Source organism: Podarcis melisellensis (assembly GCF_964234715.1).
Source record: "Podarcis melisellensis genome assembly, chromosome: 4".
In the NCBI taxonomy this organism is placed as follows: domain Eukaryota; kingdom Metazoa; phylum Chordata; class Lepidosauria; order Squamata; family Lacertidae; genus Podarcis; species Podarcis melisellensis.
The window spans coordinates 86,037,168-86,064,503 of record NC_138531.1 but is presented as its reverse complement, the minus strand read 5'-3'; the positions used below and the strand labels follow the sequence as shown (position 1 = coordinate 86,064,503).

General features: G+C 43.7%; 2 protein-coding genes across 4 annotated transcripts in view; one reads left to right on the top strand and one right to left on the bottom strand.

Annotated features, from left to right (window-relative positions):
• CNTN5 (contactin 5) overlaps positions 1 to 27,336 on the top strand; it is a 650,966-nt gene that overhangs the window by 586,480 nt on the left and 37,150 nt on the right. For all 3 annotated transcript variants that reach the window (XM_081909603.1, XM_081909601.1, XM_081909602.1), the window contains 3 exons: positions 7,787 to 7,907; positions 20,699 to 20,857; positions 22,566 to 22,715. In XM_081909603.1, the coding sequence (XP_081765729.1) occupies positions 7,787 to 7,907; positions 20,699 to 20,857; positions 22,566 to 22,715 (430 nt within the window). The remainder of the gene's footprint in view (positions 1 to 7,786; positions 7,908 to 20,698; positions 20,858 to 22,565; positions 22,716 to 27,336) is intronic.
• On the bottom strand, positions 10,962 to 15,527 carry LOC309369115 (uncharacterized protein). The gene is made up of 2 exons (XM_081909802.1): positions 15,495 to 15,527; positions 10,962 to 13,384 (listed from the first exon to the last, which is right to left on the bottom strand). The coding sequence occupies exon 2, from the start codon at positions 13,098 to 13,100 to the stop codon at positions 10,992 to 10,994; it is 2,109 nt and encodes a 702-aa protein (XP_081765928.1). The 5' UTR covers positions 13,101 to 13,384; positions 15,495 to 15,527; the 3' UTR covers positions 10,962 to 10,991.

The following is a 27,336-nucleotide window of genomic DNA, read 5'->3' as shown; positions in this document are numbered from 1 at the left end:
AACAACTAGCGATCCTAGATTGGAACCCATTTTAAAAGAGGCCCATTGCTGTATTTTGTCATTAGAATGAGGAGCTTCAATAAGAAGGTTGGGCATGCTTCAGGGCACCCTCTCAGGGTTATTTGCAATGCTGTTTTCTATGTGCAAGTGGAACAAACTTCGGCTTGTGCAATGGGACTTCACCTTCCTGTCCTCCTCACTGGAGTCTTCTGTGGGCCTTCAAAATCTTCTCCAGAGCATTGGATGCCCCTACCTAGCAGCTTCTGCGGGTAACAAGGAGACTGCAGGGGGAGGAAAGTCCAGTACACTCAAGTAACAGGGGATTCCACCCTCTGAACAGCCTTAATGGTGCCCTGGACTCCCAGAAATCTCACAGAGTCCTTTGCAACAGGCAAGTGTCCATGACAGATGTGCAGGGACACTTCTGCTGACAAACACTGGTACTTAAAGGATGCCCTGAACGTGTGTGAAAACCAGTAGCCTACCATTTTTGCTTCTTCTTTTTTACTAGTTTTAACTTTCCAGTTACTTTTTTTTTAAAAAAAAGTGGAAACTATTCAACTTTAAAATGTCAGGAAGACTAAATGAAGTTCAGTAGCAACAAGGTCCATATGCATAAAATCACTTGTCAGAAAATGCTGTACTAATTAAGTAGTTTTCATGGGATGTGGCAATGCTCTCTAAAACGTTCCTTTTCAAACCACAATGCTTTAATTGGAGAATTCCTGCTAAATAAATGCTGTGACTCATCCTGATTCCTGATGGTGCCTGATGGCTTTGCCAGTGATATGGAAAGTGAAAAAGGACCATTATTTTCAAGACAACTTATAATATGACCTCCTAGTGGTGCAGCAATAAAACTGCTAGCACATTTGCAAAGCTAAGTAGGGTCTGGTGTAGTTTCAAATTGGATGGGGGACTGCTTGTTCAGATTCCTGCATTGCAGGAGTTTGGACTAGTTGACTAGGTTATACCACCTTCCATTGTCACTTATGGTTTCCCTGATGACCATGCTTTTCTATGGCAGTTGCTTAGCTGTGCTCGCTACGGTTGATGGGACAATAAGAGGCCCACAACTTCCCCACCAACGAACATGGACAAAATCCATCTGTAAAGGCTTCTCCATTCATTTGCCCCTGCATGTGGACTTCCAACCTGATTCCCACCCACCGCAGATCCTGTCTATGTGGTTTTGGCCTCCAAAATGACCAAAATAGTCCAGGGAAGGGGTTTCCTGGCCCCTATGGTAAAGTAGGAAGAGCCCCAAGACAGTATTGGCCCAGCTAGCAAAGCCAACGACCAGAAATTAAGGGAGTTGTAGTCCCAAACATCTGCATGGCACCATGTTGGCTGCCCTAACAAAAAAACCAACTCTTAAAATATAGCCCCATTGAGTCTCCTGTATATACTAGGCTGTAGCTGGTTAAAACAAGAACAATAATGTATTTATATGCCACTCATCTTACTGGGTTGCTCTAGCCACTCTAGGTGGTTTACAAAAAAATTAAAACATCAAACCCAGTAAAGCATCAAACATCAAAACTTCCCTAAACAGGGCTGCCTTTAGATGTCTTCTAAAAGTCAGATACAGTCATATCTCATGTTATGTTTGCTTCAAGTTGCGCATTTTCAGGTTGCGTCCCCCGGTGACCCGGAAGTACCGGAAAGGGTTACTTCCGGGTTTCGCCACAAGCACATGCACAGACGCGCATAATGATGTCACGTGCATGCGCAGAAGCGGCGAATCGTGACCCATGCACACACAGACGTGGGGTGCGTTCTTTTCAGGTTGCGAATGGGCCTCCAGAATGGATCTCGTTTGCAACCAGAGGTACCACTGTAGTTCTTTATCTCCCAGACATCTGATGGGAGGGAGTTCCACAGGGCAGGTGCCACTACTGAGAAGGCACTCTGCCTGGTTCCCTGTAACTTCACTTCTCACAGGGAGGGAACTGCCAGAAGACCCTCGGATCTCAGTGTTCGGGCTGAACGATGGGGGTGGAGACGCTCCTTCAGGTATACAGAGAAAGAACAATATGCTAAATCATATGATTACTGTGTATAGAGCATGTCATCGATGCATGGCAAAGCCAGAGCCATGAACACTCCTGGATGGGTGTCTTTGGGACATGGAAGAAGAGTTGTACTTCCTCTTCTTTGCTGTTGGCTTCTCTTTCAAGATTTGTGAATAAGAGCAGAATCAAGGGCTGAGGTATTTTTGTTTTGTTTTGCTGAGATATTTCAGAATGCCGGGAGCGGCATTCTTCCAAGTCAGACCATCTAGCTTGGTAATATCTTCACTGAATATCCAGGGTTTCAGGTGGAAGTCTCTCTCAGCCCTGGGCTCCTTTGGAAGGAAGGTTGGAAGATATGTTTAATAAATAAAATAAACTGAATTGCTGGGTTGAACTTGGGGTACATGCAAAGTTTATGACTTACGGCCTTGCTGCTTAGAAGGAGGATAGGTCAGAAACATACACATTCAGTGGACACTCCAGCTGAAGCCCTTGTTTATCTTCTGATTTCTAAACATGTTTCAAGAAAACAACAGTGTGGCGATCACACAGGGTCCCCGGACGTTAGACGGTCTATTGATCCCTGTGCCACCACTGTGAATGCTTCCCCGCTGCCACCAACCCGTTTCTCTCAGGTACACACAGAGTCCAGACAGTTGTTAACATTAAACCGAACAAATAAGTTTATTTTATAAGCATTAACAAGTTTATGGTTTCCGATAATTTTTCCTGTCAGTTTCTTAATCTTAGGTTCTTACCGGCCTATACCTTCCTAATAACTTCTAACTAATTATCCCAACTGTCTATCTTACTCCTCGCAACAGATTCTCTCACTCTCATCTGACTCCTCGCAACAGATTCTCTCACTCTCTCACATCAGGCTATCCCAACCCACAGACGTATCCTCACTCTCCCTTCTCTAACACCCGACTGACTCCACAACAACATTAACTCTACCTCTAAATCCTCCCTTTGGGTTCCCACTAGCCAATCACTTTACACTCATTTAACCCTTTCCTTATGACCCAGCATGATGTCACCTAGGAGGGTGAATGCCACAAATAGCATGCCTAATTTTCATTCCACAGAGTGGATCATACAGTTTGCAACCTGCCAAGCAGAGCGTACCTACCAGCAAAGTTGTGGGGCCAGGAATCAGAACCTAGTGGTGAATGGTTGGCACCTGTGACTATGTTCTCTGCCTAAGAACCATCCTTCCTGATGCATTTTGTTGGAATAAGTGCATTCCAAAAGATTCTGTTATATTGCTCTTATCTTCCCCCACCTGAAAAACTATTATTCACCCCCTTTCCATCAGTCTCCCATTTAGGTATGTAGGCTGAATACCCATTTGCCTTCCAGAGGAGAACATTAGGATTCGTTCACTGTGAACCTCCTCTCAGAGTGCCAGCTACAATTTTTTAAAGGCACCGAGGCAATAAAAGCAGACAGTCACTGTATATATATGATACTTTTATTTGCTTTAACAACAAGGCACGCATTAAATGTAAATTATTCTCAGAGGGAAAGGGAAATGTGGACCGGTTTTGGTCTTACCCTTTAACTATCTGTGGTTTTATATCGAAAACATTAATCTTCTCGAATACCCTATATTTCATGGCTAATCAGCGATGTCGTGCTAGACAAGTTGCAAACTTTGCATCCCCAAGCTGGCACCTCGCTAAAGTGAAATATAGTGATTCATCACATCTTCAGAGTTGCAATGAGCTAACTGGGTTGAGAAATTCTGAAAGTCTGCAATGGAAGCATGGGAATTGCTGTTCTGTATTTTTCTCGTGTACAATTGCCTTAGACAAGTGCCAACAGTTCTGTCAGACTTGATATACCCAAGGAAGAGTTATGTTATTAGTGGAGTATCACCTGTGCGTGAGAGAGTGTTTGTGTGTTTCAACACTTATTCAGAGTTTGAATTTGCCAATTGTCTGTAAATACTAGATCTAAAAGGCGCAATTGAATTCAAAACACTGGTATGAAAAAGTGATTGCATCTTCCTATTTTTCCAGCTGGTAGGAACTTCCATGGATGGACTATTTATCGTTAAACGGTGTGTTGGGTATGAGAAAGAATACTGCAGATATCTAGTGTCTTTGCTTGTTTGCAAATATACAAGCAGAGCACTTTAGAAGCAAGCAAGCCCCTAAAATAGGGAGAGCAACAACTAATCTTGCGACAGATTCATAAAAAAGCAATAGATCCCCTAGGTTTGATCCACCCCAGTTAAAATGCCAACTTCTCTGTTTAGCCCCCTCTGGCAAACTGCTTCTCCTTCTGCCACATAGATGTCACCAGTCTTGAACAACTTCCTGCATATAGGCTGTCAATTTAGAAAAATCTAACTAGCCACCCCCTCCCATTGAGGAACTAATCACCCCAGACCATTATTAAACAATCTGTTCAAACAAAAAAGGGCCCACCATGACATGGGAACTGGATGATCAGGGTTGGAGCCAACATCAGTTCATGTGATCACAGTGACCAAGGACTCAGATTGGTAAAGAAAAATCATTTTATGTGTCTTGTTTATGGGACGCAGGTGGCGCTGTGGGTTAAACCACAGAGCCTAGGACTTGCCAATCAGAAGGTCGGCGGTTCGAGTCCCCGTGACGGGGTGAGCTCCCATTGCTCGGTCTCTGCTCCTGCCAACCTAGCAGTTCAAAAGCATGTCAAAGTGCAAGTAGATAAATAGGTACCGCTCCAGCGGGAAGGTAAGCGCCGTTTCCGTGCGCTGCTCTGGTTCACCAGAAGCGGCTTAGTCATGCTGGCCACATGACCCGGAAGATGTCTCTCAGCCAATAAAGCGAGATGAGTGCCGCAACCCCAGAGTCATCCACGACTGGTCCTAATGGTCAGGGGTCCCTTTACCTTTACCTATGCACATTATTACAATGTGACACCAGGTGGTGCTGTGGAGTTCCGTTTTTGCCAACGCGATTTCTCATACAAAGTTTACAACGCGTTTTCCTGCAACTCTTCTTTGATGTGTCTAGATCCAGCCCAGGCAGGGGGATGGATGGAGCAAGGAGTGCTGTTGCAATCAGGAAATTTCTGTTAAGTATGGCTGTCATTGGCCGTTTTGCACAGACCTTTTCCATTGGAGCAGTCAAGTGTACAGATATGAAGTCACTGCTGTTCAGAGTGTGCCTCAGAACATCAGGTGCTGGGAATCAGAAGTGGGAAGAGTGCTGTTTGGCACTCAGCACCTGCTTGCAAGCATCCCATAGGCATCTGGTTGACCACTGTAAAAACAGGCTGCTGGGCTAGTTGGACACTGGCTTGATCCAGCTGGGCACTTGTTATGCTCTTATGTTCTACTGTGTACGTGAAATAGTACTGTGTGAAGTAGCCTATTTTGGGGAGCAAAGCAAAAGAAGCGCCTTGGGAAAGCAACTGGAAATCACAGAATCATAAAATCACAGAATTGTAGAGTTTGAAGGGACCCTGAGTATAAATACCAAGCCCTGCAATGGGGGGATCAAACTTGCAACCTTGACAAATGTAAGATAGAAGGACATAATAATTATTAGAGACGTGGAACAGCCAAAGCATTTCTTTTAACATATTTTCTGAAAGTGCCTTCAAATACAACAAATTTGAAATTCTAGGTCTGAAGCTATTTCAGAAATGCTACGAATCCGTATCCCTTTGGAGCCTAAAGTTTGATTAAATAAAATATGTTGTCATAGAAAGTGATCTGGAAGCGACAATGATTACCATGGTAAAAAGTAATAATGGCAAATAACTGAAGAAAAAGCTCGTCTACTACTTTTTAAAATGGATTCCAAACATCTATCTATGGTGTGTAAATGATCAAATCTATTATAGCAGAATCACTGTGCGTTAAACCACAGAGCCTACGGCTTGCCGATCAGAAGGTTGGCGGTTCGAATCCCTGCAACGGGGTGAGCTCCCGTTGCTTGGTCCCTGCTCCTGCAAACCTAGCAGTTCAAAAGCACGTCAAAGTGCAAGTAGATAAATAGGTACCGCTCCGACGGGAAGGTAAACGGCGTTTCCGTGCGCTGCTCTGGTTTGCCAGAAGCAGCTTAGTCATGCTGGCCACATGACCCGGAAGTTGTAAAGCGAGATGAGTGCCACAACCCCAGAGTCGGCCACGACTGGACCTGGGTCAATTTACCTTTACCTTTACCAATAAATCAGCCTAATAAATTTATGGAGAAATGGGTGTTCTTTCTGATATGTTAGAATAACAAGTGCAATGATAATGTGAAGCAAGTACACCCCCCCCCCCCCGTGCGCGCACCGGAATTATTGTGAATTTTATTTGTACATTTTGTTATCAAGAAAGAATGCAGAAATAAAAATAAATGTGAGATAGGAGGAAGTGAGAGAATTCGGTTTAAATGCATTTTATCAAGGACCCTCCAAAAAGAGACAAACCATTATTCTAAATATGGGTGTGAAGATCCTGCAACTCTAGTGTAATATGATTCATGACACTATCAGCAACATTTTAAGAAGTGCATGCTCAAACTGCAGAATGTCCAGAAAGGGTTTAGCAGGGTGGTGAACAACCTAGACACCAAGTCCTATGAAGAACGGTTGAAAGAGCTGGCATGTTTAGCCTGGGGAAGAGAAGTTTCAGGTCATTATGCTGTTTTAAAATCATTTTCCGTAACCAGGTTTCTAGGGATTCCAGACAGTGAATCAGAGAGTTGCAAACTAATAAAGAGAGAGAGATAAAGTACATTTAAAACACACACAAAAACCTCTTTGCAATGGATGGTAATGATAAACTGTAAGTACGGTGTACATTAAGATGTAATTCAGTAAGAAAGTCCCCAGCATCAAGCTCATAATTTTCCCTATTAAATGCTGAAAGGGACAGTGTGTTATTGTGAGTCAATACAGCACAACGTTTCTAAGAGCTCCGGTTGCAATTTAAGAAGCTTATCATCTGCCACTCTGTAATTTTTTAAAGAAGCAGATAATGACATAGTTATCCTGTCTTGGCTTTAAGCAGCACTCTTTTATGGGGCATCGAAAGATGCCGAACTCAGCAGCTTGGCTTACAAGTACAGAAAAATGCTACTGCATTCTCAGTTCACAGCATTAAAACTGGCTTTTCTCATAATGCCACTCAAATGTACATCATAATAAATAATCATAATCACGGGCTGATAGGTGAATAGAGCTCCAGTCTAAATATAGCAGTCAGTTCCCTCCCTGTTATCTCATTCCAACTCTCTGAGCCCCCAGGCTCATATATAGATGGGGAAGGAATTCAGTTCAGTTCACAGCTGAAGGCAAATTTGCCTAGTCTGAATTTCCTGAAACAATACGAGAACTGAAGCGAAGCCTTCCTTTGGAATTCGCACTTCTCTGAATTTTGCAATGATAATAATAAATTTTATTTATACCCCGCCCTCCTCAGCCAAGACTGGGCTCAGGGTGGCTAACACCCAATATTAAAGCAAATTGATTGAAATACAACTTAAAAACAAGATTAAGCCTCGGTTCACCAGCCACATGACTGGTCCAGGGTGATCCAAGAAGTTCAAGTCTGAATGGAGATTTGAACCCTAGTCTTCTAGGTCCTGCTCCAACACTCTTAACCACTGGTGTCTGTAACATGTTTGTTGGAGGGCAGGGTTACTACCATTAAGGTAGTGAGTTGGAGATTGGAATAAAGACTTCCAAAGTTCCCAGTCAAAGCTGTTCCTCCATTTTACAAAGAAAGATTTGTGATGTTTTTTAAGCTGGTGCTATTGTATTGCTTTTTCCTCTCTTTCCAGCAAGCATCCTCTGCAGATTTAATGATCAGGAACATTCTTCTGATGCATGCTGGGAGATATGGCTGCAGGGTACAGACCACAGCAGACAGTATATCAGATGAGGCAGAACTTCTTGTGAGGGGTGAGTATGCTAATAGCAGCGTTTGAGGACACGATAAACATAAATGATCCTGCAAAGGCATTTCAAGGCATTCTTGCCTTGTGCTTGGTTCGTTCCTTCTCTCTTGTATGTATCATTTATGTGACATTTTCCCTTTCACAATTTTTGTCTCTGCAAACAAGGAGCACGTGGTCAGAGTTTGCAAAGGCTGGTGCCGAACAAAATAAAAACTGACAGAGGGGATAACTTTAATAGTCTCGGTGATCACACGGGAGACTCAAATGTCTGGTAGACGTAGAGATCAATTATATTGATAATCTCACCTTTTCTTTTGGAGAGGGCTTCTGAAAAACATTGCTCATCCTTCGGAATGATTTTTGGTTACAAAAAGCAGGTTCTAGCTATAAACATGCACATTAAAGACTCAAAAGGAAGAAAGACCATTGGCCACCTTCAACAACCTTCCCTCTAGTTTCCAGGAATCTTGTCGGACTAACAGGGTAAGTGGACACCATGCCAAACCACACTGGAAACATTAGATTTATTACATATATCTTCTAAGGAACTCAAGATCAGGGGTTAGCAAACTTTTTCAGCAGGGGCTGGTCCACCGTCCCTCAGACCTTGTGGGGGGCCGGACTATATTCTGAAGAAAAAAAATGCAAGAGCACCACAAGGCCCAGTAGCTGCCTACCTGTGTCTTGCAAGCGGTAGGGGCTGGCAGCGGCAGCAGGATGATGAGCGGCGCATGAAAGGGCTCCTGAGAGGGGCTGATTAAAATGGCGGTCGCTCGAGCGCAGCTGCTACTGGCACCAACAAAGCCCAGCCCCCTTCCTCCTCTAGGCAGGGCAGGGAGAAGCCAGGTGGAGGGAGGGAGGAGGCTCAACCGTGAGAAGGAGAGGGAGGGAGAGGGAAAGAACGTGCGTGCTGGCGATCCACGCGGCGATTCCCGGACTGTCCGTGGGCCGGATCCAGAAGGCAATTGGGCCTGATCCGGCCCATGGGCCTTCGTTTGACTACCCATGCTCAAGATGGTGTACAAGGTTCTCCTCATCCCCGCCAGCCCCGCGAGATTGTTGATGGGTCGAGAGCCCGCAACCCCACCCCCTCTCTAGATCGGGAGTGGCTTTGTTTTAACTCATTACTGAATGTATTTTAAAAGGTAACTATCGTCAAACAAGGAAAATAAAAAATACCAACATAATTTTGTGATTATAATATAACTAATAATTTTCTTAAATTATTGGGGGGGCAGAGCCCCCCCAAATGAATTTTTGAGGGGGCTCGGGCCCTCTCAGGCCCCATGGAGTCAGCGCCTATGGCTGAGAGATGAGACAGAACACTTGGCCACACTGAAGTTGGCTGCAGGGTTTTTTATGACCTGCCAATGGAAATTAGCTGAGCCAGGAATGGTCTGGCAGAGGGACAGCGCCACCTCATTCATAGTGATGAATTGGGGACAGGGTATGTTTCTCGACCTATCATTTCTGGATTTTGACCTTAATGCGCTTGGATAAAGCTTGCAAGGTTTTTTGATCCAACATCCTGATACTTTTCCGCCACCAATTAATGAAATATCAGCTCTGTTCCCACTCTTTGAATACTTTAGAATTCTGGGTCACATAGGGTTTCCAGGTCTCCAGCTTGTCAAAGACACGTGGAGCAACGGACCGTAGTGTTTTGGCTCTGGACTTGCGACATCACCATGCTTGAAATATTTTTGACACGCTGGCAGAGGGAAATATCAGGGATTAGCATTAGAAAGATGAAACTGGAAATGTGAAGGCCAAGAAAAAAAATTGTGAAATTAAGGTGGGAAGAGTTATTGCAGGGGTCACATTAGAGGGGGTTCTTTTTCTAATCTCTAAATTTCCAGTGAAAAAATGTTTCAGATCTTCTGCAATATTTTTGTTTTCAGAATATATATACAGGGTATACAGAAGTAGGTATACAGCGGAATCAATGGAATTCATCACAACAGATTGTATGGGTAGACATAACTGACACATGACAAAGTGGCTGTTAAATTTCAGACAGGCATTGGAAAGAATAGTGGAGTCAGATAAAATGATTGTTTTTTCTTTACTGATGTTGCGAATGATGACAGAGAACTTGAGTCAAGAACAAAGGAAGTGGATTCTAAAGCAGTATATCTACTTTTGGGGCCACCCTGTATAATGTTTCAAAGGAATACTACTGCAAAACTCTGAGACCGAAGATGTTGTTGTTGTTGATGATGATGATGATTACCTGCCCTTTACTCTGAGATCCTAAAATTCAAAGGTCATCATCTAATGGCCCTGAGGTTTAAACATGGCACCCAGTGAATGGTCTCCAAACTCTGGCAACCCTATCTAGCATCACACTTCCAAAACTATGAAAGCCCTATGTTGTTTTCTCTCTCTAACCTTTCGTAACAGAAGTGAGCTTGCTATTTGTTTATCTTCAAGTACTGAATGTGAATGTAGGAAATATTGGGAGTATTAGAACTGCTACATTCATATGCTCTATTAACGCTCTATTTGAAGTCAAAATTATGACAGACTGTGCTACATAAATCCATTTCGTATATCCTGGGCTTATTATGTTCTGCCGTTCTGGAGGTGGAAGCAAAGGAACTATTATGATATCAGCTTCACAAGTGTTAAATTGCCTCTGTCAAAGTCTGCCACAGACAGTATCACCTATCAAACTGGGTTTGTTAAGGCATAGCAGTTTCTTCGCCTTACCAGCGTTTCTTTATTTTATATTTGCACTCCTAACACATGGCCTTAAAAGCCCTTGGATCTGCTTGAACATAAAAAAAAAGTAAAGCCCCAATTTTGTAAAAATCAAATCTATTAAATCTGCACTACCTCAACTGTGCAATCAGCTCCATGGATACCCTGGGGAACATCAGGTGTTGTAGCATAAAAGAAGTTAAGAGAGTGAAGATTTTGGCAGCAGCGGATTGGAGACCACTAGGAGTCTTGTGCACAGGCAGAATATATATATATATATATATATATATATATATATATATATATATATATATGCAGGTTTTGGTGTCCTCGGGTGTCTTCCCGTGTAAAAGTTGGGGTGTCTAGGCGACGTTTCGACGAGGTCTCACTCGTCATCTTCAGGCTGGTGCTTTCGGCTTCTTGTTACTGGAACAGAGCAGGATCTCAGTGTTTGAGTTCCTATAAATACTGTTGAGGGGGTGTGGTGTATAGCCTCCAATGTTCTGGGCAGAGAGGAAGTTCCCAGGCTAGTGTGCCTTTTCTTCTTTTGTTCCTTAATTACTTGAGGGATATCTTGAGTGATTTCTTGAGTGATATCCTGAGTACCACTTAGGTGGGTCATTAGGTGTGGATTAGTTGCTAAAGTCTTTGTGTCTTGACCTCTTGAACTTTGTGAAGAGTTTTTCTGAGAAGATGGCTGTACTGCACTTAGTTGTGCTCTGGCTTGGCTTCGTGTATAGGGGCGAGCTGTGGTTTTGTGGCCTGTGTCAGCCAGATCTGTGTAGGGATTGCAGGGGGGTGCAGCATCCGGAGGTGCCACCATGGTTTGGCTACTGGATGGTGTCTGTAATTTATCTGTGGAGAGGGTCTGGGTTTGGGTCTGGTGTGGTTGATTGGTGATGGCGTTCTGTGTGCCTCTGGATCTGGTGTCAGTTTTTGTGGGGAGGGCTAATTTCCAGATGTCTGGCAAGCGGGATGTGTCGTCACGCTTGTTCATGTTGTGAGGGTGTTTCTCTATCTCGATGGCTTCCATGATTATTCTCTTGTGGTGATGTTCCATGTTAAAGAGCAATTTGGAATCTGCAAAATTAATTTCGTGTCCTGTTTCTTTCATGTGTTGGAAAAGAGAGGAAGTTTTTTCTTCTTTTTTGACGGCATTCTTGTGTTCTGCGATACGTGCATTTATTCGTCTGTTTGTTTGTCCAATGTACGTGGCTGGGCAGACTTTGCAGGGTATTTCATAGACCCCTTGGTTTTCCAACTGGATTTTATCCTTGGGGTTTCTGAGGATATTGGCTATTTTTTGGTTGGTGCAAAAGGCTGTTTTGATATTGTGTTTATGGAGGATTTTGCTAATTTTATCTGTAGTGCCCTTGATATAAGGAAGGAGGGCCATGCCATTGTTTTCTTCTGTGTCTTGGTTTTTGGGGGGTGTTTCTTTTTGGATTAGCTTCGTAACCCTGTTTTGCTGGTATCCATTGGCAATTAGCACATTTGAGAGATTCTGTAACTCAGTTGTCAAGTGGTCTTTGTCAGCCAGGCGTTTGGTTCTGGAGATGAGAGTCTTGGCTACGGAGTTTATTTGTGCAGGGTGGTGGTGTGATTGTGCATGTAAGTAGCGGTTGGTGTGTGTTTTTTTCCGGTAGATAGTGTGTCCTAGGGAGCCATCAGGTTTTTTGTAGATTAGGACGTCAAGGAAGGGAAGTTGGTTGTTGGCTTCTATTTCCATAGTGAATTGTATTTTGGGGTGTAGGCTGTTGAGATGTGTGAGGAAGCTATCCAGTTTTTCCTTCCCGTGTGGCCAAATTACAAAGGTGTCGTCAACATATCTGAGCCAAAGTTTGGGTTTGTGTTCTGACTTGTCTAAAGCATTGGTTTCAAAGTGTTCCATGTACAGGTTTGCGATGACCGGTGAGAGGGGTGATCCCATAGGTGCTCCTTCTATCTGTTTGTATCTTTGTCCATTGTGGATGAAGTACGTGTTGGTTAGGCAGTGGTTGGTCAGGTCCAAGATGTATTCGGGGGGATTGTATTTGTTTTGAATGGCTGTCAAGGCTTCATTAATGGGCACTTGTGTGAAGAGAGATACAACATCGAAGCTCACAAGTAGGTCATTAGGATGTAGGTTTTGCTTCTTTATTGTTTCTATGAACTGGAAGGAGTTTGGAACGTGTGAAGAGATGGATTCTGCATAGGGCTGAAGTTGCTTGGCGAGAAATTTAGCGAGATTTTGTAGAGGTGAGCCTATGGAGCTGACTATTGGTCTGAGTGGTGTTCCTTCTTTGTGTATCTTGGGGAGGCCGTAGAGTTTGGGGCATCTGGATGATTTTTCTCTGGGGATGATTCTTAGCTGGATTTCTTCACTGATAGGAGAGGCTTTTATTTTGGATTTGGTGGTTTTTTCCAGATAGGTGGTGGGATCTGTTTTTATAGGTTGGTAGGTAGGATCTTGGAGTAGATTTGATAGTTTTGCTTGGTAGTCCGATGTGTTCATCACAACAGTGGCATTACCTTTGTCTGCTGGGAGAATGATTATGTTGTTGTCTTTCCTCAGGTTGGTGAGTGCTTTCTGTTCTTCTTTGTGTAAATTGCTTCTGGGTGGTTTGCTGGAGCAGAGGATGTTGGTGACTTCAAGTCTGATTTTATTGGCTTCATCTGGGTTGATTTTGGTTAGGCTAGCTTCGACTCCGCATATGATGTTTTCCGTGGGGATGCGTCTCGGGGCGACTGCAAAGTTGAAACCTTTGGAGAGTACTTTGGTTTCTCCAAAGGTTTCAACTTTGCAGTCGCCCCGAGACGCATCCCCACGGAAAACATCATATGCGGAGTCGAAGCTAGCCTAACCAAAATCAACCCAGATGAAGCCAATAAAATCAGACTTGAAGTCACCAACATCCTCTGCTCCAGCAAACCACCCAGAAGCAATTTACACAAAGAAGAACAGAAAGCACTCACCAACCTGAGGAAAGACAACAACATAATCATTCTCCCAGCAGACAAAGGTAATGCCACTGTTGTGATGAACACATCGGACTACCAAGCAAAACTATCAAATCTACTCCAAGATCCTACCTACCAACCTATAAAAACAGATCCCACCACCTATCTGGAAAAAACCACCAAATCCAAAATAAAAGCCTCTCCTATCAGTGAAGAAATCCAGCTAAGAATCATCCCCAGAGAAAAATCATCCAGATGCCCCAAACTCTACGGCCTCCCCAAGATACACAAAGAAGGAACACCACTCAGACCAATAGTCAGCTCCATAGGCTCACCTCTACAAAATCTCGCTAAATTTCTCGCCAAGCAACTTCAGCCCTATGCAGAATCCATCTCTTCACACGTTCCAAACTCCTTCCAGTTCATAGAAACAATAAAGAAGCAAAACCTACATCCTAATGACCTACTTGTGAGCTTCGATGTTGTATCTCTCTTCACACAAGTGCCCATTAATGAAGCCTTGACAGCCATTCAAAACAAATACAATCCCCCCGAATACATCTTGGACCTGACCAACCACTGCCTAACCAACACGTACTTCATCCACAATGGACAAAGATACAAACAGATAGAAGGAGCACCTATGGGATCACCCCTCTCACCGGTCATCGCAAACCTGTACATGGAACACTTTGAAACCAATGCTTTAGACAAGTCAGAACACAAACCCAAACTTTGGCTCAGATATGTTGACGACACCTTTGTAATTTGGCCACACGGGAAGGAAAAACTGGATAGCTTCCTCACACATCTCAACAGCCTACACCCCAAAATACAATTCACTATGGAAATAGAAGCCAACAACCAACTTCCCTTCCTTGACGTCCTAATCTACAAAAAACCTGATGGCTCCCTAGGACACACTATCTACCGGAAAAAAACACACACCAACCGCTACTTACATGCACAATCACACCACCACCCTGCACAAATAAACTCCGTAGCCAAGACTCTCATCTCCAGAACCAAACGCCTGGCTGACAAAGACCACTTGACAACTGAGTTACAGAATCTCTCAAATGTGCTAATTGCCAATGGATACCAGCAAAACAGGGTTACGAAGCTAATCCAAAAAGAAACACCCCTCAAAAACCAAGACACAGAAGAAAACAATGGCATGGCCCTCCTTCCTTATATCAAGGGCACTACAGATAAAATTAGCAAAATCCTCCATAAACACAATATCAAAACAGCCTTTTGCACCAACCAAAAAATAGCCAATATCCTCAGAAACCCCAAGGATAAAATCCAGTTGGAAAACCAAGGGGTCTATGAAATACCCTGCAAAGTCTGCCCAGCCACGTACATTGGACAAACAAACAGACGAATAAATGCACGTATCGCAGAACACAAGAATGCCGTCAAAAAAGAAGAAAAAACTTCCTCTCTTTTCCAACACATGAAAGAAACAGGACACGAAATTAATTTTGCAGATTCCAAATTGCTCTTTAACATGGAACATCACCACAAGAGAATAATCATGGAAGCCATCGAGATAGAGAAACACCCTCACAACATGAACAAGCGTGACGACACATCCCGCTTGCCAGACATCTGGAAATTAGCCCTCCCCACAAAAACTGACACCAGATCCAGAGGCACACAGAACGCCATCACCAATCAACCACACCAGACCCAAACCCAGACCCTCTCCACAGATAAATTACAGACACCATCCAGTAGCCAAACCATGGTGGCACCTCCGGATGCTGCACCCCCCTGCAATCCCTACACAGATCTGGCTGACACAGGCCACAAAACCACAGCTCGCCCCTATACACGAAGCCAAGCCAGAGCACAACTAAGTGCAGTACAGCCATCTTCTCAGAAAAACTCTTCACAAAGTTCAAGAGGTCAAGACACAAAGACTTTAGCAACTAATCCACACCTAATGACCCACCTAAGTGGTACTCAGGATATCACTCAAGAAATCACTCAAGATATCCCTCAAGTAATTAAGGAACAAAAGAAGAAAAGGCACACTAGCCTGGGAACTTCCTCTCTGCCCAGAACATTGGAGGCTATACACCACACCCCCTCAACAGTATTTATAGGAACTCAAACACTGAGATCCTGCTCTGTTCCAGTAACAAGAAGCCGAAAGCACCAGCCTGAAGATGACGAGTGAGACCTCGTCGAAACGTCGCCTAGACACCCCAACTTTTACACGGGAAGACACCCGAGGACACCAAAACCTGCATTCCTGTACCCGTGAAAATCTACGAAAGCAAATATATATATATATATATATATATATATATATATATATATATATATATATCCTCAAAATAACAAGCAAGCAATATCACTAGGGAGGGTAAACCTGTCAATTTCAATTTCTTTTTACACTTCTGTGTTCTTCTTAATAAGAAATGGTCTACTATATTCTGAAACACTGGCAGTTTTTAGACCATTTTTTAAGGGTAGCCTTAAAAATCTTCTTCTACTTGACCTTATGTGACATATGAGGAATTATTTCCTCTTTTTGTATTTATGTAAAAAAAAATCCATTTTAATCCTGATTTGCCAAATTTTAATAAAATCTTAACAATGAAAAAGAATGAAAAAATGAACACTGGCAGCCAAAGCTCTATCATACAGCAACCTTTCAGTCGTCCTGCTTTTCTGCTAGACCATTTCGTAGCAAACAAACAAAACTGCCTCACAGCATGTGAAAGACTGAGCTGCGTTTCCCAAACTCGTTTTCCGTTTCGGCATCACCGCTTCTTATGTTTACCCTTCTTTGAATCCTAGTGCAAATTGATTTTTGTGGGAAATTTTTTCCCTTCTTCTTCAGGAACAGGGGTGCAAAAATAATGACACCACGCTATTCACATAGACTTGAGATGTTTATGGCAGTGAGAGAAGATGCTTGCCTCAAGCGCAAGGAGGCAATCGAATGTCGCTCCCTGTCACCGATGGATTAGTCCAATTCTTGGTTCTGATCCCGAAGCAAATTTTCCATTCCTAATGGCACTCACGCCTGCCAGCTTTATTTATTTGAGCCTCTCAGCTGCTTCCTGTGTATTTCAGTTGGCATGAATGTAGAGTGAGATGTAAAAACACACACACACATATACAACTTGGCTGTTTTTTAAAAAAAGAATATAACTGGCAGTGCTTATCAGTGTTTCTCATTTCAATTCCAATGGAATATATAGGTGGAATATATGAAGCTGCCTTATCCTGGACAGACCATTGGCTAATCTATTTTTTTATTTTCTTATAAATATTTTTTTATTAATTTTCAATTACATACAGTGGTACCTCGGGTTAAGAACTTAATTCATTCCAGAGGTCAGTTCTTATCCTGAAACTGTTCTTAACCCGAAGCACCACTTTAACTCATGTGGCCTCCCGCTGCCGCCGAGCCACTGCTGCACGATTTCTGTTCTCATCCTGAAGCAAAGTTCTTAACCTGAGGTACTATTTCTGGGTTAGCGGAGTCTGTAACCTGAAGTGTCTGTAACCCGAGGTACCACTGTATATCCAATTTAAGTCACATTCTGACATTACCAAATTACAATTGGAATTCAAAATAAACCAACTGATAAGCCAGTTATGCTTTTTACATGGCCTCCCATGTGCTAGATTTCAAGGTAAGATAAATTCGTTTAATTTTGCTTCTGAAATCTTATTTAATCCAATTACATTTCAATCTTAATCTAGATCCATCCCTGAAAGCAGCCTTCCAGAGCTCCTATTTGGAGACACCAGAGATCAATTGGGGGGGGGGAACAATGCTCCTTTTGCTTTCCACTTTAGAAGTCGCTTCCCCCAATATTTTTGGCACCTTTCTCCCTCCCTCCCTTGGGCAGCCACCTCTCCTCCAGCTAGGCACCACCCTCTTTCCCCTGCTTGCCTCCCAGCTTTCGGTGACATTTCCAAGCATGTCTGATCCGGAGCAGCTGGGAAGAAGCAGGCCAGCCGGCCGGCCAGTAGGAAAGACAGCTTGATTGTGTACTATCATATTCTAATAGATTATTGAATATGACCTTAGAAATCATTCCATTTCAAAGTTATGTTTTATTCTGACGTTTTGTATCGGATCAGATTGTCGTAAGGTGTGTGTTTTCTGTTGTATATCTTGTTGCTGCAAACCACCTTGTGGTGGAGTAATAGAGAAAGGTGGCATACAAATTAAAAGTGAAATGAAAACGAGGAAATGGTAGGAGAAGCAAGCGGGAGAGTTAGCAAGGGGTGGGGAGGAGGTGGGTAGAAGCTTTTTGCACAGTGGACGAGAAGAAGAAGAAGAAGAAGAAGAAGAAGGGGAGGAGGAGGAGTTTGGACTTGATATCCTGCCTTTCACTCCCCTTAAGGGGTCTCAAAGCAGCTAACAATCTCCTTTCCCTTCCTCCACCACAACAAACAATCTGTGAGGTGAGTGAGGCTGAGAGACTTCAGAGAAGTGTGACTGGCCCAAGGTCACCCAGCAGCTGCATGTGGAGGAGCGGGGAAGCGAACCCAGTTCACCAGATTAAGAGTCTACCGCTCTTAACCACTACACCACACTGGCAAGAGGGCAAGGAGAGGCCTGTTCCCAAGTTGTAAATGACAGGTGAAGGGGCACTCTGCAGAAGGGCAGGGAGTTTCGAAGAAGCGCAGGTGGGGGGCAGCCCCCCCAATATTTTGTTCCCCATCCCCAAATATCCACGTATGGCTCTGGGCAGACTCTTTCAGTTTCTCGTTCTTGTTCAGCACACTTTTCTTTCAAGGCTGAACTGTGCGATGGCACATTTGCTTATCAGGTTTGCTTAAAAGGTACCTTATCGCTTGAGCCCTGTCTAAAATGGAAGCTCCCTTTATTTGCTTTGCAAACACCGCTCCTGGAGCATTAGACGCAAGCTCAAAATTGGCATTGCCAGGTGATCCTCTGCACTCCATGTGGCTGACTGTATTATGGGTTGTGTCACCGCAGTCCCTGTCCCTCTCACCCAGAGCTCCCATAACAACCAGTCACGACCTCTTTCAGATTGTTCTGCTTAAATGCGCGAACTCTAAAGGAAGCTGCTGCTCTCTCCACCTCCCCTCGCTAACGCATGGAGATTTCAATATTGTTCCAGCAAATTCACTGTCAAGAGCCTGACAGGTGTAATCTTTTCGTCTCTCTATGGGGCTAAAATTGTACCTTGCATAACTGTCCAGCGCTGTCTATTATGACCAAGATTACAGCGTATGCAGAGATGCAAAAATAAAAGCCGCCGGCTGCTTCTGGAGATAACCTACTGGCACATAACAAAGAGACTTTCTTGTCTGAGTAGTTGGTGCTTTAACTAAAAAAAAAGCAACCTAATTTACGAGGTGGCCTGGAGTTCCTTCCCTTCATGAACATTGCTCAAAACTGCAAACATCATATATTTTTTATCATGTGTCGCTGCTGGTGTCCCAGGTGGCAGCAGTTGTAACTGTTCCTTCCAGTCAAGGCTTTAGCCTCAGTCATTCATGCTTTGGTAAACTCTCCTATTGATTATAGCGACATGCTTCACCTGGAGTTACTTTTTAAGACATTTTGGAAACTTCAGCTAGTGTAGAAGGCTGAGACTTTTGATAAGGACAGACTTCAGGAAGCCCATGGACCCTATTCTAGCTCAGCTACACTGGATGCAGGCAGCCATACTTGAGGACTTCACTTCGTCCACATTTTTAAGTGAACCATTTTATTTTATTTTTGTGCCTGCTAAAAACATTCTCGTTTAGGCAAGCCTTCCCAGATGCTTAGAAAGTTTTAATCTGTTTTAGTGTTTTAACTTGTGTTATGTTTAAAGTACGGCTGTGAATTTTTCTCCCTTTCATTGCTTTATCTTTTTCTAAAACCACTTTGAGGTTTTTTACAATCAAGCAGATTATAAATGTTATGGAATGAATCAATGAAGCATCTTAATTCAAACTTCCCCAACAGATCAGAATGCCCCCCCCCCCCGCTTTGGGGGTTTCTTCTTCAACCTTTGTGATACGGTGGATCACGTACTGCTGTTTTCTTGTTTTCTTAACAGAGACTTGTATAAAGAGTTAATAATAAAGGGTTAATCATCGTGATCTGTGCCAGTGCATCCAGCCACTTATGTGACTTTCTGCTTGCAGATCAAGACAAGTTGATTGCAGCTAGAACTGCAAAAAATAATAATTAGCAAGCACCATTAAAATAAGGACAACAACAATGCCCTGAGTTTTCGATTGTGGGATTTCACCAGATCCCAGAAACCACTGCTGCAGCTGCTTCTCCTCACTTCTCCAGCAGTGAGGAGGGAGAGCACTTGTAGTTGTACCAGAAAAGTGAGAAGTGGCAGCAATGGTGGCTTCTGGTGAGATCTCTCAAGAGCCCCACAAGAGCTCACAAGAGCTCTGCAAGATGTTGTGGAGCACTTGATGAGATGTTTCCACAAGCCAGCACTGCTTCTCCTCAGGGTACCACCTCTGGGATCCCACCACCCAAGGTGACTGTCTCAGTCTGCCTCATGGATGAGACAACTTTGTCTCCACATTTCTGATTCCCAATAACTGGCATACCTTAACAATAGTGATGGCCAGAATCTTGGATGGCTTTGATAGAGAATTAGACACATTCAAGGAAGTTAACAGCTACTAGCTAAAGATGGAGGGCACAATGAGAAGGGGACGACAGAGGATGAGATGGTTGGACAGTGTTCTCGAAGCTACTAACATGAGTTTGACCAAACTGTGGGAGGCAGTGGAAGACAGGAGTGCCTGGCATGCTCTGGTCTATGGGGTCACGAAGAGTTGGACACTAAACAACTAAACAACAACACAACAACAACAATGGCTGTATTCCATATCCACTATTGGGGGCAGTCGTTATTGGCATTTGTCTGTCTCGAGAGACAATGGCGTTCACTGAAAACCACAAGAGGGGAGATTGCAGTGGTGCCCAAGTCCTCTTCGAAAGTTTCCCACAAACATCTGGTTGATCGCTGTGGACACAGGATGTTGGACTAGTTGGGCCACTTGCCTGATCCAGGAGGACTTTTTTTATGTTCGTAATCTGGATTAATTAACGAAGTGTAATGTGGGTGTGCTCCTACATGGTTAGCGATAGGCATTTCAAAGTAGTACATTCAATCTCCTTGCTTTCAGGTCCACCTGGGCCTCCAGGAATTGTGATTGTTGAGGAGATCACGGAGACCACGGCAACACTTTCATGGACACCGGGGGCGGACAACCACAGTCCTATCACCTCCTACAATCTTCAAGCACGGAGTCCATTTTCACTTGGTTGGCAGACAGTGAAAACAGGTGAGAGTTTGTGTGTGTGTGTGTGTGTGTGTGTGTGTTTAACGACATAGAAATTAAGAAACTTGAAACTGAGCTAAAACGTTTTATCGATTACTTGCTTAGTTCAATCAGTTAAAAACATTTTCATCGACTAAAGGGATAAGCCTGTATGTGTGTGTGTGTGTACTCTTCTAAGGCTGACCTTCCTGTGTGAGTGAAAATAGGGGTCTTCATAGAGTTGTAGAATTGTAGAACTGGAAAGGATGCTGAGACTCATTTAGTCCAACCCCTGTGATAGAAGAATCTCAATTAAAGCATCCATGACAAATGACCATTCAACTTCTGCTTAAAAACCTCCTGCGAAGAAGAGTCCACCACCTCTTGTGGGAATCCATTCCACTGTCAAACAGCTCTTACTTTCAGAAAGTTCTGTCTGATGTTTAGTCGGAATCTCGTTTCTTGTAACTTGAAGCCATTGGTTTTGGGTCCTACCCTCTGGAGCAGGAGAAAACAAGCTTGCTCCATCTTCCATGTGACAACCCTTTAGATATTCAAAGGTGGTAATCATATCACCTCTCAGTCTCCTCTTCTCCAGGCTAAATGTGATGATTTTGATCCAAACTTAACCATATTTAGAGCAGACCCATTGATATTAATGGCACTTAAGTTAGTCGTGTTTAGGGATTGGTGGATTAGCCCATTTCACATTGGTGTCAGCCTCACCTGCTTTCAGGCATAGGTCCACCCCCCTTTTTAAAAAATTTAGTTTTATAGCATCAGCTCCAGTGGGATTCTTGTCATCACCCTCTGGGAAGAAAGAATGATGGTGACAGCACTAAGAGCTTCACTGCTCCTACTGTGCCACCAAACTGAATCACAAAACCAGCAGCTTTAAAAATTGTAAAGGAAAAAGGGGGGATTTTAGAAGGAAAAAGATAAGAAGACACACGCATACAATTGTTGGCCTCCTTCCCTGCCTCCCAATTAATTCTCCCCAGAATCAATTCATCCCCTCTCCTTCTGTTTCATCTCAGAGGTTATCCCTTAAATTCCCTCCTAAATTTGGTCAACCCCCCACAAAATGAAAGGGTTTAAGGTCAGTGAGAAAGAAGAGGATTGGTTTGAGAAGATATTGAATTATTTGGGTAGGTTTGAACATTTGGGGCAATTAAAATGTTAAAAGTTAAATAAACCTTGTGGATGAAGGAGTGTTAACGTATATAAAATTGTACATATGGTTGATTTGAATATGCTATTATTGATTATGTATACCTAATGTATCAGCCGCCTGGGGGGTTTCACTGTTTGTGTTTTGGTTGCTGGTAAAAAATATTAAACAAAAAAAACCCCACAAAAGAAAGCTAACTTTCATTTAAGTCAATATCTAAATACTAATTTTATCTCAGAGGACATTCTTAAATGTATGTTTTTTTAAAAAAATCTGAAAATAGTACTTAAATCTGTATTTTTTTACACATTTTAACAAGAGCTGCAATGCAACATTTGAAAAAGTTTGAAATCTATTAGTTTTAGAGCTGCAGGTTAGTCTGAGAGGTGAAAACCAGGGCACCTTGCTTAGGAATTTGCAACTGTTGGGTTCTTCAAGCATCCCCCAGTTGCCCTACTGATAGCAGCCAGTTCCCCCAAATTCAGTTTAGCAACACTGGGAGAAGTTGTTTATGGATTGTGCTGCTTTAATGAGTCACTCTCCTTAACTTGCTCTTTGTAGTTCCAGAAAACATCAGCGGTGACATGGAGTCTGCCATGGCTGTCGAGCTGAACCCGTGGGTGGAATATGAATTCAGAGTTGTCGCAACCAACAAAATTGGGACTGGAGATCCAAGCGCGCCCTCTAGAGTGATCCGAACCAAGGAAGCAGGTAAGAGCTTTGATGGGAAACAAGAACTTTGAAATGACTGTGATACATAGGCTGTGCTCACACGTGGGGTTTGTTCTGCTACTTTTACTGTTTATAATGCTACAGATTCTGTCGAGACCCCCAACGTTCCTTATCCACTGCAGTACCTGTGTTGCATTATGGGACTGTAGCTTTTTAAAATCAATATGCCATGAGTAAAGAGATCAATAGCGGGAGTTGCTTTGAGGGCTCACAGATATTTTAATCAGAAAGTAACGTGTGAAATGTTTTCTGAACTGTGAGGCTCCAAAACATAGGTGGGCCTAGCAGGTAAGCCTGCAGAGTATTCCTTCAAAAACTGGCTCATGCGTTGGCGGCTTCCAAATAATACGTTGTTGCTTTAATAAATTTATATTAGATTTTAACAGTTGGTTTCATTCAATTAGCTTTGCTCTCGTTCCTAGACAATTATGCACCTGATACATTGAAATGCAGCACATTCTGGCTTGCCTGCTTATCAGTGTGACGTATTAACAAGGCGTTAGTCACTCAAGGCTGGTTTTTACGATGTGCCTGCCATGTAGAAACTCCCGGAAAACTACTTTCGTGTGGTCGAGAGCTCCCTGTGCAAAAGCTGCTCGCCCCGTCATGCTATTCTTGTTTTCTGGGTTATATTTTTCGAAACTTGCTTTATGTTTTTCTGTTCTTGATTATGTTGGGGCTTTTGTTTTTCATTTAGCTGCACTGGTTTTTGCTTCATGTGTTTCTATCCTGGAGAATGGTTCTGAAGTTCCCATGAGTCTATTCTACTCTTCAAACAAAGCAGATCTGGAAGGGACTATAGCAAGTTGCCTAGTCAGATCACTGGTCCATCTAGCGCAATACTCCCTACACGGACCAGCAGCAACAATCCAGGATTTCAAGACAGGGTCCCCCACCCACACCCCAGGTTCTCCCTGGAAATGCCAGGGATTTTGCTTAGGACCTCTTAGGTAATATTTCTCATAGGAAAATCCTTGGGCTTCCTTGGATTGTCAAACAAAGACACCAGCCAAGAATCCAGGAGCAAAACAGCAGCCTGTAGGCCTGAACTTTATTTAAAAGACTGTTGCAACAGGACTTCCACCCACCACATGGAAGAAGCCTCGAGCAAAGGATGGCTCCAGCTTTTATAAATTTTCCCTTATACCCATAACACCCTTAGTGTAGCGGCAGCAAGACGCATGCACATACAGTCAATTAAAAGTTGGTTTTATTCCCCCCAAAAAAACCATGCCACTTGTCCGGAGCTCTCTGCCCCTGTGACTTATGGCTACCCTGATGATGACTCAGCTAAATCCTCAGCATTCTTCCTCTTCCTCCGGAAACAACGCGTGAAAACAAATCTCTTCCGGCGCTTCTGTGATGTCAATTTCCCCTTTTCTTGTACCCCTCCTCTTCTGCGTTCTTGCATGCTGAGAGGTTTGCAAATTGGCTCGGACAAGCTATTGTCTGCTAAGTCCTCTGTTTCTCTGGGCTGCGAACTCACCCCTGTCCCATAACAAACCTCCCTTCGTCTCCTGGGCTGCTGTCCACGTCTGGCAGCTGCTGCTCTTCACTTGCTGGCTCCAGCCTGACACTTAGTGAAGCACGATGCATACTGTGGAGGGACACGGTGGCGCTGTGGGTTAAACCACAGAGCCTAGGACTTGCCAATCAGAAGGTCGGCATTCGAATCCCTGCGACGGGGTGAGCTCCCGTTGCTCGGTCCTTGCTCCTGCCAACCTAGCAGTTCAAAAGCACGTCAAAGAGCAAGTAGAGCAAGCGGGAAGGTAAACAGCATTTCCGTGCACTGCTCTGGTTCACCAGAAGCAGCTTAGTCATGCTGGCCACATGACCAGGAAGCTGTACGCCGGCTCCTCGGCCAGTAAAGCGAGATGAGCGCCGCAACCCCAGACTCAGTCACGACTGGACTTAATGGTCAGGGGTCCCTTTACCTTTACTTTATGTCACATTATGGGGGGGGGGGGGTTCTGGCAGAAACCAGATCATCAGGTTTGCCCCCATCTCTCCCTTGCCTTGCTCTCCACCTCACACCCATCAAGTGATACAAAGGAAATACAAGTTCCTGGGTTTCCTGGTCAGGTAATCACACTTCTTTGTCCTGACCGAGAACCTAATCCATTTCTGAATGTTCTGCTATTGTCCACAGGATGACTACCTATCTGTCACCCATTTGGCAGTGATAATCTCTTGTGCAAGAGGCTGCTGAGTACGTGATCCCAGGTTTCAGAGGTTATGGCTATCTTTACCCATTTCCCAAGTCCCCCCTTTGGAAGCCATCTTTTCCCTGAGTAAGATGAAGTTGGAATGGTGTCGATCCGATGTAGGGCTGATTTTATATGAATACAGTGGTACCTCGGGTTACATACACTTCAGGTTACATACGCTTCAGGTTACAGATTCCTCTAAGCCAGAAATAGTGATTCAGGTTGAGAACTTTACCTCAGGATGAGAACAGAAATTGTGCTCTGGCGGCATGGCAGGAGCAGCAGGCCCCATTAGCTAAAGTGGTGCTTCAGGTTAAGAACAGTTTCAGGTTAAGAACGGACTTCTGGAACGAATTAAGTACTTAACCCAAGGTACCACTGTATTTGAAGGTTTTGCTGCACGAGGGAAGGTGAATACTATGTAACCTTGAACAAGATACAAAGTAGCAAAACTGTGGCGGTTTTATGGAGATTTACAAATTGAATGGTGTCAGTTTGGGGGAGGGTCTGGGTGTAGTGTCCCATTTAACTGGAAACAACGCCCCCCAACCTTTATAAAAATTCTGGTAACACACTCAATGCTGGTCCTACTCCTAGTAGATCCACTGAATTTAATGAGCATTGCTAACTTGCAATGGGTCTACTCTGAGTAGGATACAACCCTCTGCATGCAAACCAGATGCTCTGCCACTGAGGTATGGCACTTTCCCAACCTGCTCCCTCCCTGGATGGAGAGCAGGATTTATATGTTAAGAAATTATAAATCTCCTGAACCTCCCCAGAATTCTTCAGCCTTGGTGTTCGACTATATATAGCTCCCGCATCCCTGACCTGGCTGTCACTGGTGGAAGCTGTAGTCCAGCAACAAGGAGACCGAAGGTTAAAGAACACTGAGCTACACCAGTTCTGAAGCAAGCCGGTCACCTGACTCACATATATTTTGCGAAGCTATTTGCAGATGTCACAAGCAGGGTGAAGGCTCTTCAAGACCAGTCCAGAGCTGTCGCTGTAACACAGGAGTAGCTCACTGATGTCACTGAACTACAACTCCCAACAGCCCCAGCAAGCATGGCAACAAATGCTGTAAAAAAAATGAGGTTTGGTTTTTCGCACCCGAAACGGTTCTGCTGGTGTGGTTTTGGGGATACCTGGCAGTTACAGAGAGCTTCTGCCTCTTTCCTTTTCGACTACAGCCGCTCCTTGCACGTTTTGCTCCATTACAGTCTAATGGGAAAGAAGGAAAAACGAGATAAAAAATACATGAGCGCCTTCTCAGAAATGCATGTTTGGAAAAGCTTTTACCACCCACGTTATGACTTAGATGGTTTCCCCCACGACATATGGGCTCACTCGGTCAAACAGAAACAGTCTGGCTGCTCCTCTGATTAGCCAGGCAGCACAAATCAAAGCAGACATGGACATATAGAGAGGGCAGCTTATCTCAGGTGATAGGCTGCATCCCTGGGTCCATGTTCCTTCTACGTTTCGAACGCATATCCTGCATTCTCTGTTTTAATGGGCCAGATGTGTTTTAGGCTGCAAGTGCATAATTTCCACACCACCTTGACTTATGAAATTTTCATGACACAGGTTTGCTGTGATTTGCCTTGGTAGCTCCCATTCACCCACCCGATAGCCGTTGTTTTACCAGTCAGGGCGTCTTATCTTTTCCTTCCGTCTTCATAATAAACATACACTCCTCAGCACATAGTCAAAGTAAAATAGGGATATTCTGTGCTTTCACGCTGTGCTTCTGGTTTGGATTTTTGTTTGCAAAGGCTCAGCTATGGCTGAGCACTCCGTAACTGCAAATTAATTACTGGTGGATGGTAGCAACTTTATGATGACCATCCGCGAGAGGCTCAGTTTGGGAAATTCAGTCCCCAGACTAGTAATAACAGCCATCATTATTATTGATAGCATTACTCACATTTATATGCCACTCTCCTGTCACTCGGTGCACCTCAGAGCGGCCTGGTCAATACTTTAAAAAAAATATTAATAATTTAATAAAAGTACATGACATACTTGAGAAAACAGCAACCAGAGGATTATAACAATCAAACAGGAAATCATTAAACCATAGATTTTCCCCACACGGGCCTCAAAATACCCAACTATAAAAGAACCGAAAGAGGAATCAGCTACATATTCAATAATCTACTCCAGTATCAGATATCTAGAGAAGAGAGTTGCTGCTGGGAATACAGAAATTGGCTATCACTAATCTAGAATAATGCTTTGTTGCTCCATAGGGAGTATGAATCCAGTAAATGTTATGCCACATAGGGCGCCTGTTTGCCTGGCTACAACAAAGCTATAACCAGGCTCCCTGGTGAGATTTTTTTTCTTTGTTCGTTTGCTTATGTACAAAGGATTTATTACATGGGAGA